This window comes from Mustela putorius, unplaced genomic scaffold (assembly GCF_011764305.1).
Source record: "Mustela putorius furo isolate JIRA1106 unplaced genomic scaffold, ASM1176430v1.1 tig00000145_pilon_pilon_pilon, whole genome shotgun sequence".
NCBI classification, from domain to species: Eukaryota; Metazoa; Chordata; class Mammalia; order Carnivora; family Mustelidae; genus Mustela; species Mustela putorius.
Window position 1 is genome coordinate 660,655 of NW_025421294.1, and position 15,781 is coordinate 676,435.

Genomic DNA, 15,781 nt, shown 5'->3' on the forward strand with positions numbered 1-15,781 from the left:
GATAACTAGGGAAGGGAGGCACTTAAAGTTTAGAGTTACAGTAACTCAACCATCATGAAAGCTCAGTGCCAAATATCTTTATGACCATCAACCAAGCTTTAAGTATCAACAAGGCCTGTGTAGAGTGAAAAAATGAGTGTTTCTCAATATTCAGTGAAACGTTGCTCCTTTAAAGTCATCGCCATTTTCATCAAAGTTTTGTGGTATAAAAGACTGGGGAAGGAAAACACAAGAAAGGGACAAGTCTGGGTGGTATGCAACAGGATTGGGGTAGAGGAGAGAAAACAGAGGCTAAGATTAGCTCTTGGGGTCAGCATTGTCCCACTATTTAGAGAGATGATCTACGTGCCTGTCACAATTAAATAACATTAGAATATCTGATTCAGGGTCTAGCGATATTCTCCAGATGTTTGTCTAATGTGGCAAATAGCACCAAGGGGACCTTCATACTTGCCTCAGGTGAGTTGCTGAGAATGTCTATCTTGGTTACCTCTTCAGTATGGGATAAGGACAAGGCCTAATTTGGTTAAAACCAGCCTTCCTTACCCATTAGCTCTTGTGACCTCAGGCTGATCGAGAACCAGAATTGACTGTATGGCGCTTCTCTCTTTATTGATACTCATACAACAATTTACAATGATATTGTATTATTTACTTGTTGCTCTGTAACAAACTAGCCCAAAACTTACCAGCTTAAAAAAACAATGAGCATTTATTTCACACAATTTCTGTAGGTCAGGATCCAGGAGCTGCTTAATCAGGGGGTTCTGGCTCAAGGTCTCTCTTGAGGTTGCAGTCAAGATGTTGGCCAGGGCTATATCATCCAAAGGCTTGACTGGAGCTGAAGGATCAGTATCCAAGATGGCATGTTCATATGGATGGTGACTTGATGCTGGTTGTTGGTAGGAAGCCTAATTCTTCACCACATGTATTTCTCCATAGGGCTGCTTGAAGTGTCCTCATGATATGATGTCTTGCTCCCCCCAGGGCAGGTGATCCAAGAGAGAACAAGGTGAAAGTCTCAATAATTTTTGTGACCCAGACTCATAAGCCACACTGTCAATCCTCTGATGTCCTACTGGTCGCATAGTCAGCTCTATTCCCTGTGAGAAGGAACTAGGACACTAGGATACTAGGAGGTGAAAGTCACTAAGGGCCATCTTGGAGGCTGGCTACCACAGAAAGCTACCATGTACCGAGAGTTTGATGTGAAACAGGCTCCCTGCCAAGTGTTTTATAAAGAACAGTTCTTGAGGGTTATTGTTTTCTAATTATCCTCATTTTACAGATGAAGAAACTGAGGCTTTGAGAGGGTAAATGACTTTTGCAAGGTTTTTTTCAGGCACAGCTTGCCCTTTATTTGCACTTCTAAAGAATAAAGTCCATGCCATGCCTTTCTTTTAGCATATAAGCATTGCGTGCCTCCTATGAAACAGGTCCTGTAGTAGGCTCTAGGAATCTAAGAACAGCAAGACCCAGGCCCCAAGGCACATGGAAGTTACATGCACAAAGATAGCACTGTATTTAAGGTATGGCAAGGAAGGAATAGGTAGGGTGGGAATACCCTATTGTGGGTAGGAATGCCCTTCTTGTAGGCTTGATGCTTGAGATGCATCTTCAAAGGAATCAGGCACTTTCTCAACTGTGGATGCATTACTACCTTCAGGTAGAGGGGAGGATGGGGGTGAGGACTTACACTGATTCCTACAGAGGGTAACCATCCTTAACTCCTGCTTTTGGTCTATGTTTGGTAAAACTGGATGACATTTTACAATATGGCCTACCAAATGGAGCCCTGGGGTCCAGAATCAGGAGACAGGTTTTACACCTTATTTTTCCACTAATCCCCTATGCAACCTCGGGGAAATTTTTTTTTTTTTTAAGATTTTTTAATTTATTTGACAGAGAGAGACGCAGTGAGAGAGGGAACATAGGCAGGGGAGTGGGAGAGGGAAAAGCAGGGAGTGCTGAGCAGGGAGCCTGATGTGGGGCTCCATCCCAGGACCCAGGGTTCATGACCTGAGCCGAAGGCAGATGCCCAACAAATGAGCTATCCAGGCGTCCCCCCTCTGGGGAATTCTTAATGGACATATGCCTTTGTTCTAGTTTCCGTTAAATGGGCATAAAGTAATACTTTCTTATATCACGAGGGAGGGAGAGTAATGGTGATGATCAAATAAGTTAAAAGATATAAAATGAAAAAAGTTCAAAGCTCCGCCTTTAAGAAGACTGAAGTCATGAGCCAGTTCTTCTGCAATGTATTTCTTGCCTGTGTCACCCTGTCCTATCCTCACCGTACACACACAGAACAGCTGTCATTTTTTACTTCATTTTCACAGTCATATTTAGCCAAGGGGAAAAAGAATCAACAGCTCCTAAGGATGTTTGGTGTACAAGGCTATCTCTGAAACCATTTAGAGACACTGCAATTGTCCCTCTGAAGTCCTGTTGCTGCAAATGGATGATGATGGGCAAAGAGAAAGAAGTATAATATTTGTGACTGTGACATCATCTGGGCTTTGCGTCACTTTCAGGATGAATATCAGGTGGATGACCCTCTCCGATTCTTCCTGTTGCCGTGCATTTCATTCTCTGAGAAGTCAAGCACATTCATTTCTGATGTGATAGTCCTATGGTCTACTATTATGATTACATAAGCACATGTGCAACATTTTCTTGTGAACAGTCCTTTCATATGTAGGTAAACCACAGCCCGCAGTCCCTGAAAGAGAGGCATGCTGAATATCCTTATCCCAACCTGGATGCTCATGGGGCAGATTCTAGACTAGGGTCACTACTATCTTCCCATATACCTTGGGCCCCATCATCATAGATGAACAGACTCCATATTTCAGGTGAGTACATAATTCTTCAGAAATGGTGATTATTTCATGTACACATGAGTCTCATGTCATTATTCATATGAATAATAAAACAGGATATTGATCTCTTTGAGAATCAAGTCACTTTCATTTCATTATGTTCTCTGTTCCTTCTCTTGCCTGGAGCCTTGGAAAGTGAGCCCCATGCTTTCTTGGGCTCTCCTTTATCACTACACAATACTGTCATGTTGCTACAATGTTATACAACTCAAAGGACACTGGTAAGCCTGTTCTCATATACATCACGTTTTGAAGTATTTTCTCTCTTCTGCCTAGGGAGGCCCAAGCAATTCTAGGGTGAAATTTGGCAACCCTGGATTGGGAAGTGAAGATCACCTTGTTCTATGGAAAGTGAAAGAGGAATTGAAGCAAGGAAGCTAAAGCTCATCATTTGGTTCCAGATTATCTGCTTGCCCCTTTCCCCTGGAACGCTCCCATTACTGGTGGTCAAGGCCGTGTTGCCCAGTATTTAAATGGTTTATGGCTTTAAAATATGGCTTTGAAGGCTTCATTGTGGTTAGAAGAAGACATGTATTAAGTATTAAAAGCCCGTCATTCTTCAGTCACTACTCTTTATTTTTTTTCACTAACATACACTAAAAAAACTCTCATGCTGTCCCTTTGTGGTCACAACTCTCCCCACCCCAACCTCTGGTAACCACTAATCTGTGCTCCCGATAGTTTTGCCTTCTCCAGAAAGTCATATCTATGAAATCAGAAAGTATGTAAGCTTTGGAGGCTGTCTCCTTTCCCTCAGCGCCAGGCCTTTGAGGCTCATCCGTGTGGCTGCGTTTACCAATAGCTATTCCTTTTTACTGCTGAGTAGGGTTCTATTGTTCTCCCACCCAAGTACTAACCGGGCCTGACCCTGCTCAGCTTCCGAGGTCAGACAAATCGGGTGCGTTCAGAGTGGCATGGGCGTAGGTGGGTTCTATTGTCCAACTGCATATTTAACTTGGCCTGTTTCAGCATCGCCCAGACCCCATGACTCTGTAGACAATATAGCATGAGGGTAACCAAGTGAAGAAGTAGCTAATGTTTATCTTTCTAATTCTATAGTTACTTGAACCATGTTGGGTGATCATCTGGAGACAAAAAAGAACAGGCAGTTTTTATTCCAGAGGCTCAAGTGCCTTGGGCTTGCAAAATCTCCCTGCATCCAGTATTTGTAATTTACACAAATTTACAAAAATTAACACATTTTATCTTCTGGTTGTCCAGTGTGTGTGACTGGCACTGTCTAATGCAGTGGTTACCAAGAGGGTGATATTGCCCCCCTCTCCCCTCAGGGGACATTTAGTGATCTCTGGGGACAGTTTTGATTGTCACACTGTGAGAGTACTACTGACATCTAGTGTGTAGAGGTCAGGGATGACGTGAAATGTCCTATATGCACAGGACACCTCCACAACAACACAATTATTATTGGTCCAAATGTCAATAGTGCCAAGGTGAGCTATCTTGATATAACGTATCTGAGACATCTCTTCAAAAAACACATTTAACGTGTTTTAGGTTGGGCCAAAAACATCTGCAGGAAAATGGTAGCCTTTTTGAAGAGAATCATTATTTTCCCTCAAATTTTAAATGGCAACAAAGGGAATAAGAGTCAGAAAGAGGAAGAGAGTGATTATTCACACCCATAAAGAAATTGTTCAAACCCCCTTCAAACAACTGTCATATAACCCACAAACTATTGATCCCTCAGACTACTACTATCATTTAAATGCCTGTCTCTGGACCATTACATTTCTACCCTTCGTATGCAATGCCTTCCACACTTCCCTTAGCTTGGAGAACTCATTTTTGGGGATCACTGTCTTTAGATGCCGTGGCCAGTTATCTTTCTTCATGGCTCCTGTAATAACTGTCGTGAAGAACGTGCCATTCCTTCTGGCACCATTTAATTTACTGGTCTCTCATCTGGTATCCTCTGCATGGAGTCCAATGCCTGGCACAAGTTGGTGCTCAATAATTGCTGAATTAAGAACATCATTTTCCAGATATATTTGGATACTCCTTCATCCATATGCCCAATCATTAAATAAAATTTATCAGGTACCTACTGAGTGCCAAGCAATATGAATGTTGGAGAGACAGGAGTGAACAAAAGACATCAATCCCCTGTCCTCATAGGGTTTACATACTAGAGTGAGGGTTGGCAAGATAGTAAATATTTTTGGCTTCGTGGATTATGCACTCTCCATTGTAACTACACAACTCTACAGTTGTAGTGTGAAAATAGTCAAAGACAATATGTAAATGAGTGAGAGTAGCTATATACCAATAAAACTTTACTTAAAAAAATAGGTAGCAAGTATGATTTGGCCCTTGGACTAGTTTTTCAACCTCTGTTTTGGAGAGAAGTCAAATAATAAACAAATAAATATATAATTCAAATAGTAAGTGCTTAAAAAAAAAAAATGAAGGAAAAGGAATAGAGAGGAAAGAAGGTGGAAAGTTAGTCAGGGAAGGCCTGTCTGAGGAGATGACACTTGACAGACATCTGAATGAAGTGAGGGAGCAAGGCAGAGGACCAGCCAGTGCGAAGGCTCTGAGGTACGAATGTGCTGGGGTCTCCTGGGCCAGTAAGAAGGCCTGTATGGCATGAAAGAGGCAAGCAAGGGAAGTAAGAGAGCTGAGGTTGCAGAGGTGAAAGGGACCAGACTGTGTTACCATGTGGACCTGGAATTGATTCTGTGTGATGAGAAGCTTGTAGAGGTTTTGCGAGAGGGAGTAACCAATAAGAAGTGGTCAGGGTGACTTGACATCCACCCCTCACTTGTCCAATGGTGGATTTGGGTGAATTAGGAAAAGGCGCTTCCTATAGGATGAAGCAGCCTTGGATTTTAGTCTCCAGTCAGCCCCTCTGTCAGGCATCTGTGGTTGGGATAAAGTTTGGACTTCACGGTCCATGGTCTTAAATGCTGCTTAAGTTACTTAAGAAACTCCAAATCAAATGTTACCAAATGGTATTCTTGAGCCCTTCTAGGACTTTGACATCTTTGGTATACAAAGTATTGTCATTAAGACAATGGTTTCTGGGGCTCCAGCTCAGTGTTTTGGGGCAAATGGGAGGGTACTGAATCTTAGGGGTATCCCTTCCTTTTCCCCAGGGGTCAGAGTCACTTCCTGAGACCTTTCACCCCTCAAACAAGCTCTTCCTTTTCTTCATGTTGAGGTAAGGCAGAGGAGTACAGATGAAGCAAACAGGGCAAAGAGTAAGCAGCAAGGTGCCTAAGTTATGAAAACTTGTGTAAAAGAAACCTTGTGGTGATAATGACAGTTTCACTTCCTGGTCTTTGTTGAACTACAGGTTGTCAGGAAAGCCCTGTCACACATTTACATGCAGGTTAAATTTCTCAAAATCTGAGTCACAACAGCCTAGTAACTGTGGGGAATATGATACAAATGCTGCTGTGCTATTGTCATTGTCAGTGGGTAAATCTTTTTAGCAACTTGATGTGGTTGGTTTTCTTGGATCTGATGGGAACAAATCCAGCTACGCGCTCCCTCTTTGTTAGATGGTCTTCCTTCCTTTTTACTGATTGTTTTGGACAGGGATTCTGATAGACAAGATGAAGAAATGAAATGCATTTTCATTTTCATTAAATACTGCAGGGCTTTCCAAAACAACCCGTGACAAACTTATCATAGGCCAGCATTTTTTACTTTTCTATGTGCTTTTGGAGGTTTTGACACCAGGGATGAAAATGTGCTTTCCAAACAGTGTGGACTTTACCTAAAAGTGTTGTCAACTGAGTCATAATGAGCATCGTGGTTCATTCTTTTCCCATTGTTGTCTTCATTAGGTGTACGATTTCCCCTAATCTCATGCACAGACAGTCTGACTTTCTACCCACAGGTCTGATTGAGCATCTTCTATTCATTTATCACTTTCTAAAAATGAGCAAATCAGATCAACTCCTAGTTGCCATGGATGAATGCAATTTGGGTACCTCAGCTTAAAACAATAAAGATGAAAGTGATGGAATAATATTAATTTTGTGCTAATAAGCATCTTCCAAGCTATAACAGAGGATGGAGGATGTAATCCCAGAGTTGGACTTTAAACTTGGATCTGAATTTCAGAGTTGTTAGTAGGTATCTGAATATTAGGTTTGGAAATGTTGAACTGGCACACACATTGTGTTACTTCTAATCTGTTCTGTTTTCCAGGAAAATGGACACTTGTTAAATATTCTCCGTTGAACAAACTGAGAAAGTTGTAATGTATCTTGGGTTCCTGTTAAAGAAAATTTTAGCTGGTGAATCTTGCCGATGCCCTACTTTGAAGGACTTAACTCATGTTGAAGGCTGCATAAGACTGCGGGCATGGGAGTTGTATTTGGGGAGCAAATGGGCAGCTTCAGATGGTTTTGTTGCCTTTCTACAGAATATAGCCCAGGAGGAGTTGGTGAAGAGCATGAGTTTTTAGGCTTGTTGCTTGCTTTTCTCAATATGGCCCATTCAGAACTTCTCCCTTGAAATTAGAACTTTATGCTAGGGAGAAAGCAGGACTGAAAATGAACCTGAGGTTTCTCCTAAGTTCCAGTAAAGCAGCCTCCACTCTGAGTCAGTGAGTGAAAGAGTGAGGACACAGGAAGCTAGACTCTGTCACCAAAGAGCCCAAAAAAAGGGATCTAAAATATTTTTTTCAAAGAAGAAGCATGAATAAAATGATGGGGAAGACACAAAATAGAAGAACAGAGAAAGAAGAAAGAGGAAGTAGAACTCAGTAGGAAAAAAAAATCATAAGGCATTAGTCCATTGAAATGTGAGAAAGGCAAAATCACACCCAACCTGCTCTATCGGGGTTTACCTATCAAAACTTTAACTCGGAGACATGGGGACTCCTCTTACCTATTTATCTCAGAATCTTCCATACGGTGTCAGGAGATATGCTAGTTAAAGTAGCAATGGTGTGCTGGTTATCTTTGTTTCGTCCTATCTTTTCAGATGTTTTACACCTGAAAGTATGAAATAATAACTTAAAAGTATGAACTAATCAGTAACTTATAAGCCATGCCCACAAATGGAAAGTGAAATGTAAAACTGAGATGGTTTGGAGGAGAAAAAAAGGATTTTAAAAATAAACCCAAATGATCCACATGAATAAAAGATTTATACTTTTGGTCCAGATCCATGGTCCACTGAGGTTAGGATTTTGACTCAAAGAGGATAATAAAGGTTATGGAAGGTCAGGGATATAGAAGTCCAGAGCTGCCATTCATACCAGTTGGTTCATTGGTTAACTGCTTAGCTCTCAACCTCGTCAAAAACAGATCTTGCCTGAGTGAGCTTCATACTACGGATTCTTTTTTTTTTTTTTTTTTTTTTTTTAAGATTTTATTTACTTATTTGACAGACAGAGATCACAGTAGGCAGAGAGGCAGGCAGGGAGAGAGGAGGAAGCAGGCTCCTCGCTGAGCAGAGAGCCCGATGCAGGGCTCTATTCCAGGACCCTAAGACCATGACCTGAGCCGAAAGCAGAGGCTTTAACCCACTGAGCCACCCAGGTGCCCCCATACTACCGATTCTTTATCAGCAGTGTAGGCCTTATGTCACGGTGAGATTACCCCCACCCTGGGCAATGTAGTGGGACACTTCCTTCATATGGTCTTCCCTCTGCCTGCAACACCTGATGGGATCAAAGCCTGCTAATACAGAGTGTAAATAAAGACTTATTCCTGGCCACGTCCACTCCAGACTCCTAAAGGACAAAATGTCCATCCAGCAGCTGCTTCAGAAGTATTTCATTTCATGAGTGAGAAAAATCAAAGAGAGTATGTGTGGGATAGCATGGACTATAGGATTCTTACCCATGCCTTTTATTTTTCAGTACCTATGTCCCTGAGCTGTTGTGCCCATGCCATACCAACTCCATGGGCCACATTCAGAATCATTCAAAGTTTCTTTATTTTATCCCCATCAGTTGTTATAGGATGTTCAGTTGCACAGAAACTCCTCTAGGTACTTTTAAAAAAGATTTTATTTATTTATTTATTCATTTATTTATTTATTTATTTATTTATTTATTTGTTTATTTATTTTACAGAGAGAGAGAGAGAGAGAGCAAGAGAGGGAACACAGCAGAGGGAGTAGGAAAGGGAGAAGCAGGTTCCCTGTGGAGCAGGGAGCCCAATGCGGGGCTTGATCCCAGGACTCTGGGATCATGATCTGAGCTGAAGGCAGATACTTAACTGAGCCAGCCAGGCGCCCCTCCTCTAGGTACTTTTGGTGGTAACCTGAGAGTTATCTATTGTATACTCATGAACAAGTCATCTTGAGCAAGAACATCTGCACTCCCCTCCTCCCAGGCTTGGGTGTCTGTCACGGACATCCTTTACCAGAATTCCCTATCCCACCGTAATAATTAGTATTCTGTGAATTCCCAATGCATATTAAAGGTTTGTGATAATCAAAAGATGATCTTTGACCTATTCCTAGAAATGGGCAGTGATAAATATACCAGGATACTGAAGTCTCCCTTATTTTAAAGGAGAAATCTCCAAGACTTAGTAACTCCATGATGATGGCTGGAGGAGATCGGTTGCTGCTATTTGATGGATTTTAGTAGGGTAGAAAGACAGAAGACATAATTTAAATAATTTAGAGCCTCATTCCTTTTCAGTTCTCTAACAGATCAGTATGATTTTAGTAAGTAACTGCAAACAATTCATTCTGGGTTCTTTATTCTTAATTTAGGAGGAAACTTTTGCAAGTGAAACAAAGGCTCATTCTTTTTCTTTCATAAGGAGCTGAGGATATTTTTCCATGAAACATCTAGCATATGCTCCCCACCCCCCCACACACATGCATCAGAATGCTATCTACAGAGGGTCATCCTGTTTTCTTTCTTCTAAAAACACCCTTTCAACACAATAATTCTCCAATTTGAGTGAAGGCAGCATTCTATATCTTCCCTGAGGTCTATCTACCTTTCCTACCTCGACTGCACTGTGGACCTCTGTTCTCTCTGAATTCCAGAAATGGAAGATGCTTTCAAAAACTAACACTTTTTAAAAAATAGTGACTCTGGGCGCCCTCTGCTGTCTATTTAAGTTCTTCAGCTGCATACCAGTGATAAAAGCAAGGCATGAAGGCAGGGAGGGATTACTGAAAAAATCCAAACATACATCATACACAAACATTACGTATGTATATGTGTTTCTTTGTACATGTAACATATGCATATTATATGTATGTCTGTGTGCATGCATATATACCTTAACTGTTTTTACTGCGTGGCCCCTTCAAGGTTCTGCTGAATCAATAGCACAAACTTTCCTGAAAAGTGCACCTATGAGCATGTACACGCATGTACACACACACAGAGCCACCATCTGGGCACAACAACACACAGACAGAGTTAACAATGTGAGCTTTGGCATCAGACCAACTGTGCGTGCCCACTCCCTGCTATTACATCAATGGCCAAGCACTTAACTTCTCAGTTTGTTTACTCATCTGTGAAATGGGGTTTTCCTGAGGGTTAAATGAGATACTGTATATAAAGTGCTTTGTATAGAGCCTGACAATGGTCTCATTAAGTGTTAGCAGGGTTTTTGCCTTTATCTTTTAAACCCTAACATACCGAGCCCTGTTGTTGTTAAATTCCTTGTTACTTCAGCATCAGTGTGTCAAAGAAAACGCTGTGCTCACCTAAATTGGAGATGACATTTCCTCTGCTCTCCACAGTTTTACACAGGGAGATAAACCCTGTGGCCCAAAAGCCTCATGTGGAGTTGCTTCATCCGTCCTGGCTTCTCAGTGAGCAGCATTCATGTTGAATTATCTTCGGACGTGCATGTGGCCATCCTGCCACCAGCGACAGAACGAATTCTTTAAACTGGTATTAATTCAGTAATTTCCAACCATGAAAGTGAAGGCCTCCTTAATCCTCTTGAACTTAATGGTGACACAATGTTTCCCCGTAGAGTGCCGTGGGACGTACCAGGAGGTTCTGCTGGGTTGCCAGGCGTGTGACTTCGATTCGTGGATTCGAAATCCATTCGAGTTGTAGGGCAGTCACATGCGGGGGTTACGCCTTTTTTTGTGATGTACTTCAACAAGATGTCCTGCTGCCTGGAAATGAGGGACATCTGGGGAATTAAGTAACATGGGGATGCTGGGCTCTTTTGGGTGAGGATCTTGGCCTGAGTTAGGGCAAGGAAAAGGAATCAAGAAAGATGAGGGATACTAATTAAGCAATGAATGGGGGCTCCAGGTGCCTTTTCCTCTCAGGGCCTAATTAAATGAGGACTTCCTCTATCCTAAGCACCCACCTTTGGAGTATTTCAGCTACAGGACAGAGATTACCAGCCAGATGTGGGGTGTTCTTTCCTCTGGGACTTTTTTCCCAGACCTCACCTTAATCACTGTGGTCAAGTTGCCCCTGATGCTCTTGGAGGCCGCAGTCCTTGGAAGATCAACTCAGTAAGGCAGGCAGGTGTGTAGGTGTGCTGTTTGGCAGTGTTCTGGTCTTGTTCCACCAGTAGCTGGGAAGTTTTATGTCAAATTGTATGTCCCCCCCCTACTCTCCCTTCTTTCCAAATCACTTCTGTCTCAGATTAGCCAAGAGCCTACAAACACTGGGGGAAAACCCCATGGAGAAAAACTAAGAAAGAGGGCTCTGGCCAGGGTGTTAATGCACTCGTCACCTACACGCCCTTCTTTGCCATCTTGCTTCTTAAGGGCTTGGCTCTGGCTCATGTAAAACTAAGATAGAAAGAGCAGTGGGTTTATGAGAAAGTTGTGAAGTATTGAAAGCAGAGCATAGCAGGCTATACATATTAACTAAAACCTGCCATTAATTAATTCACCCTTTCAAAAAATATTAAGGCCACATTTTAGTATTGTGGTATAGTATTATACTACATAGGAACTTTGGGGTCATGTAAAACAGAGGTAGGATAGTTTGTCCTTCAGAAGACACTAGATATACTTGGAAAAAGTCCTTTAACAACACAAGGCAATGTACCTGTCAAAATGGATGACAGACTATCAGTGCTACTGAAGATCAGAAAAGGTCCTTGTGAGTGTGTGCACATGCAAACAGGCACATGCCACTTACTATCTACGGGGTGAGAAGTATCACGCCAGTCGTTAACAGTGTGGCCATTTCCACAGATGCTGGTCTGTTCTTCTTGCAGAATGCAAGCTCATGGTAACAGAGGTCATTTTTTAAATCCCGTTTTGACTCCATGCATGTTAACAAAAATATCTTAATCAGGATTACTCCAATATCAATTTTTGCTCAAGGTACTTTTGAGGTAACACCACTTAAACCAATGTAATTCCTTGATTCATTTTTTTAATCTTGTCAAGTTGAAAGTATACATTCTCTTTTTAAAATTTTTATTAACATATAATTATCATTTGCCCCAGGGGTACAGGTCTGTGAATCATCAGGCTTACACATTCCATAGCACTCACCATAGCACATACCCTCTCCAATATCCGTAAGTAGCATAAACCATATACCTTTAAAAAATCTTTTTTACCAAAACAAGATGGGATCAGGAGGGAGACAAACCAGCAGAGACTCTTAATCTCACAAAACAAACAGGGTTGCTGGAGGTTGGGCAATAGGGAGAGGGTGGTTGGGTTATGGACATTGGGGAGGGTATGTGATTATGGTGAGCACTGTCAAGTGTGTAAGCCTGTACCCCTGGGGCAAATAATACATTATATGTTAATAAAAATAATTTTAAAAAATATTTTTTACTTTTCTGAAATATTTCCACCAGGGGATTAATTCACAATGATTTGGCTCACCACACTTTTTTTTTACCCATAATGTATGTCAAATTTGTAAACAGAAATATTATTAAGTAAATTTGAAACTTGAGTTATTTTTGTCAAGCTCCGTTCTATTCTGCCATATTGCCTTAGTTTACATGGATATGTATGCACATGTGTGTGTACGTATACATGTGTCTCTCTGTGTGTATATATATATATGATTTGAAAACACTAAAGAGATACACTTTTTACTAATCTTAAATCATAATGACCTGGGACTCCTGAATCATTGATTCCAGGGAAGAGGGTTTGGGATTGAGGTGGTTCATCAGAGTGAGGATCCTCAGGAGTAGAGACAAAAGGCACACATACAACACCTCATCGGGTACTTGCTCAGGAGTCCAGGCACAAGGCCATTCTTACCGGCTCTTCCCTCTTTGTGACAGCAGAGACCAGAGGACCCAGAGATAGTATCTGAAATCCAAGTCTCCTGTGCACATAAAACAAATACAGGCTTCCTCATAAAATAGTGGTATATAATATAGTCCCCAGAATAGCAACATCAGCACCTGAGAATTTATTAGGAAGTCACATTTTTGGACCCTGCTCCAGATCAGTGGAATCAGAAACTCTAGAGATGGAGCCTAGCATTCTCAGTTTGAACAAGCTCTCTAGATAACTCTGATGCTTGCTAAAGTTTGAGGACCACCGCCTTATACTGAGCTGTCATCATGGCTATCAAAACAAGAGGTGAAAGGAACATATCCAGAAAGCAAAGATTTGCCTAAAGAAAAAAAAAAAAAATCAAAGCTTAAAATATCCTTTAAGCAAGATCAAGTTCCCCATGAATTCCTCTCTGAGGTTCTCAACAGGAGTAGAGAGTGCCTAAGAAGTTTTTATTTGCTTGCAAAGAAATAGAGAAAGCTGTAATTTTGCCTGCTTGAATTGTAGCAGATGAATCCTAACCTCTCCATTACATTTTCTCAGTAATAGTCCTTAGGAATTAGTTCAATTTTGTATTAATTCCTTGGATCACTGTCAACAAAAATGTCAGCCCAAATTGCCCAGGATCTGTCTATTTCACCAGAGTCTATTCTTCAGGAGGATTTTGATCACTCTGTAAGGAGTACTACTTACCGAAGCAAAGAGCAAATGACTAGGCCGAAGGTCTTTAAGTTCAACACGGCAGTCTAAAAGTGTTCTGCTTTAGGAAAGGGAGGTCTTTTCCCTGTGGCATCTTAAGAGCCTTTCATAGTGCCCTGTCCTTTGTAGCTGCTTAATATTGATTTGGTGAAGAAGTGGAGAAACCATAAGAGTTCTACAGCTTGAAATGCCTGCTCGAAGAGGTGACACGTGAGTTAGATCTTGAAAAATGGGCAGAAAAGGATGGATAAAGAGGGAGGGCATTTTATTTTATTTAAAGATTTTATTTACTTATTTGACAGACAGAGATCACAAGTAGGCAGAGAGGCAGGCAGAGAGAGAGAGGGGGGAGCAGGCTCCCCACTGAGCAGAGAGCCCGATGCGGGGGTCGACCCCGGGACCATGACCTGAGCCGAAGGCAGAGGTTTTAACCCACTGAGCCACCCAGGTGCCCCAAGGGAGGGCATTTTAGGTGGGAGGAGGAAAGGATACATAATGGCTGAGCAAAAGCTTGGGATCAGGTCTAAATGCCTGGGACTGAGCGGAAGGCATCGGAGAGAAAACACTCTTCACAGGGGCTTATGATGACAACCAATAGCTAACAAAATGAATTAGTGAGTTAAATGAGTACTCATCCTCTCCTATGATCCCTACCGGGCTAGGTATGGGGCTGACAGTGGAGAACAAGACAGACACGATACCTAAATCTAGTGCAGAACAGAGAGTGGTAGGAGGATGGTCAGTGTGTGGATGCGTGAAGTACAAGTTATGTAGGCAGCTCACCTAACCTGAAGTTAAGCAAGCAGGGGGCTCAAGAAAGCCTTTTCAGACAACAAGATGCCTCAGTTATGGCCTGAGGAGGGAAGAAGTGTGGAGTAGCAAGGAATGGGGTGGGCTAGGCAAACCTGGGCCAGGTTATGAAGAACCTTCTAAAACTACATTAAAGAGACAGCTTTATCCAGAGGGGAGTGAAGAGCCCTCAGAATGTTTTAAACAGAAAAGGACAAGTTTGTTTTGGAAATCTCACCGGTTGTAGTAAAGACAGCTGAAAGGACTGAGGATGGTTGCTTTAATTAGAGAAGTAGCAATGGGAAAGAAGTTCAGAGAGCTTGCTGGAAAAAAGTCTCTGATAGTTTAAAGCATGTCAGTATTTCCTTGACATTTCCACCAATGGAAGCTGGAATGAATGCTCCCTCCCTTTGAATCTGGACAGGCCTGTGATTTGAGTGGAAGTGCTGCCATGGAACCTCTGAAACCAGGTCGTAAAAGGTGACAACAGCTTCTGCCTGGTCCTCTTGAGACACTCCCTAGTACTGAGCCACTGTGCTGTCAGGGAGCGACACGTAAATGTTCTGACCCCAGTCTCAGCTGAGGGCCCACCATGAGCTGCCATAAATACTAAGTGAGGAAGCCTCTGTGGTGACTCTAATCCTAGCCATCAAGTGACTAAGAACCACCTGAGACACTGAGTAAGCACTGCTTGGCCGAGCCAGTCAATTCTAACCATAATGAAAAAAACGACTGGTGTTTTAACTAGCATGTTTCAGACATGAAAAGAGAGAACCAGAACACTCTCCTGGTAACACCTAACAAAGGAGGTATCTTTTTGTCTCCTTCTCATACTGTGCTGGACTCAATCACGGTGACTTTTGGACTTTGAAGCAGCAGACATTTTTATAATAAATGAAACAATCTACAAAGGCATGTAATAGAGTTGGGGAATAAGATGTTCTGTCCAAATATTCTCATTAACAGAATAAGTACATGCTTTAGGCAAATTATCGATTGCAAAAAAACACCATTTTTCAAAGAAATTATGAAATTTTGAAGAATGAAATGCTCACTATAGACTAAGCAAACTTTTTCTTTGATGGTTCTTTAGCCTTTAGAATCATCTATTAATTTTTGGAGTAAACATGAGGCTCATTAGCTCCCTCTGTACTCTTGCCCTTCAGCGTAACTTATGGGAAGAGGTCGAAGAGCCCAGCTTTTACCAGCAGCAGAGCCAC

General features: G+C 41.9%; 1 protein-coding gene across 2 annotated transcripts in view; it reads right to left on the minus strand.

The window, feature by feature from the left end:
• Window positions 1-693: 693 nt before the first annotated feature.
• PTCD2 (pentatricopeptide repeat domain 2) overlaps window positions 694-15,781 on the minus strand; it is a 47,269-nt gene continuing 32,181 nt past the window's right edge. Inside the window, exon 10 of one of the 2 annotated variants that reach the window (XM_013062492.2) lies at window positions 694-7,852. In XM_013062492.2, the coding sequence (XP_012917946.2) occupies window positions 7,847-7,852 (6 nt within the window). In that variant the 3' untranslated portion in view covers window positions 694-7,846. Of the gene's footprint in view, window positions 7,853-9,040; window positions 10,971-15,781 lie in introns of those variants that run through there. The other variant, XM_013062491.2, reaches the window with a different exon arrangement.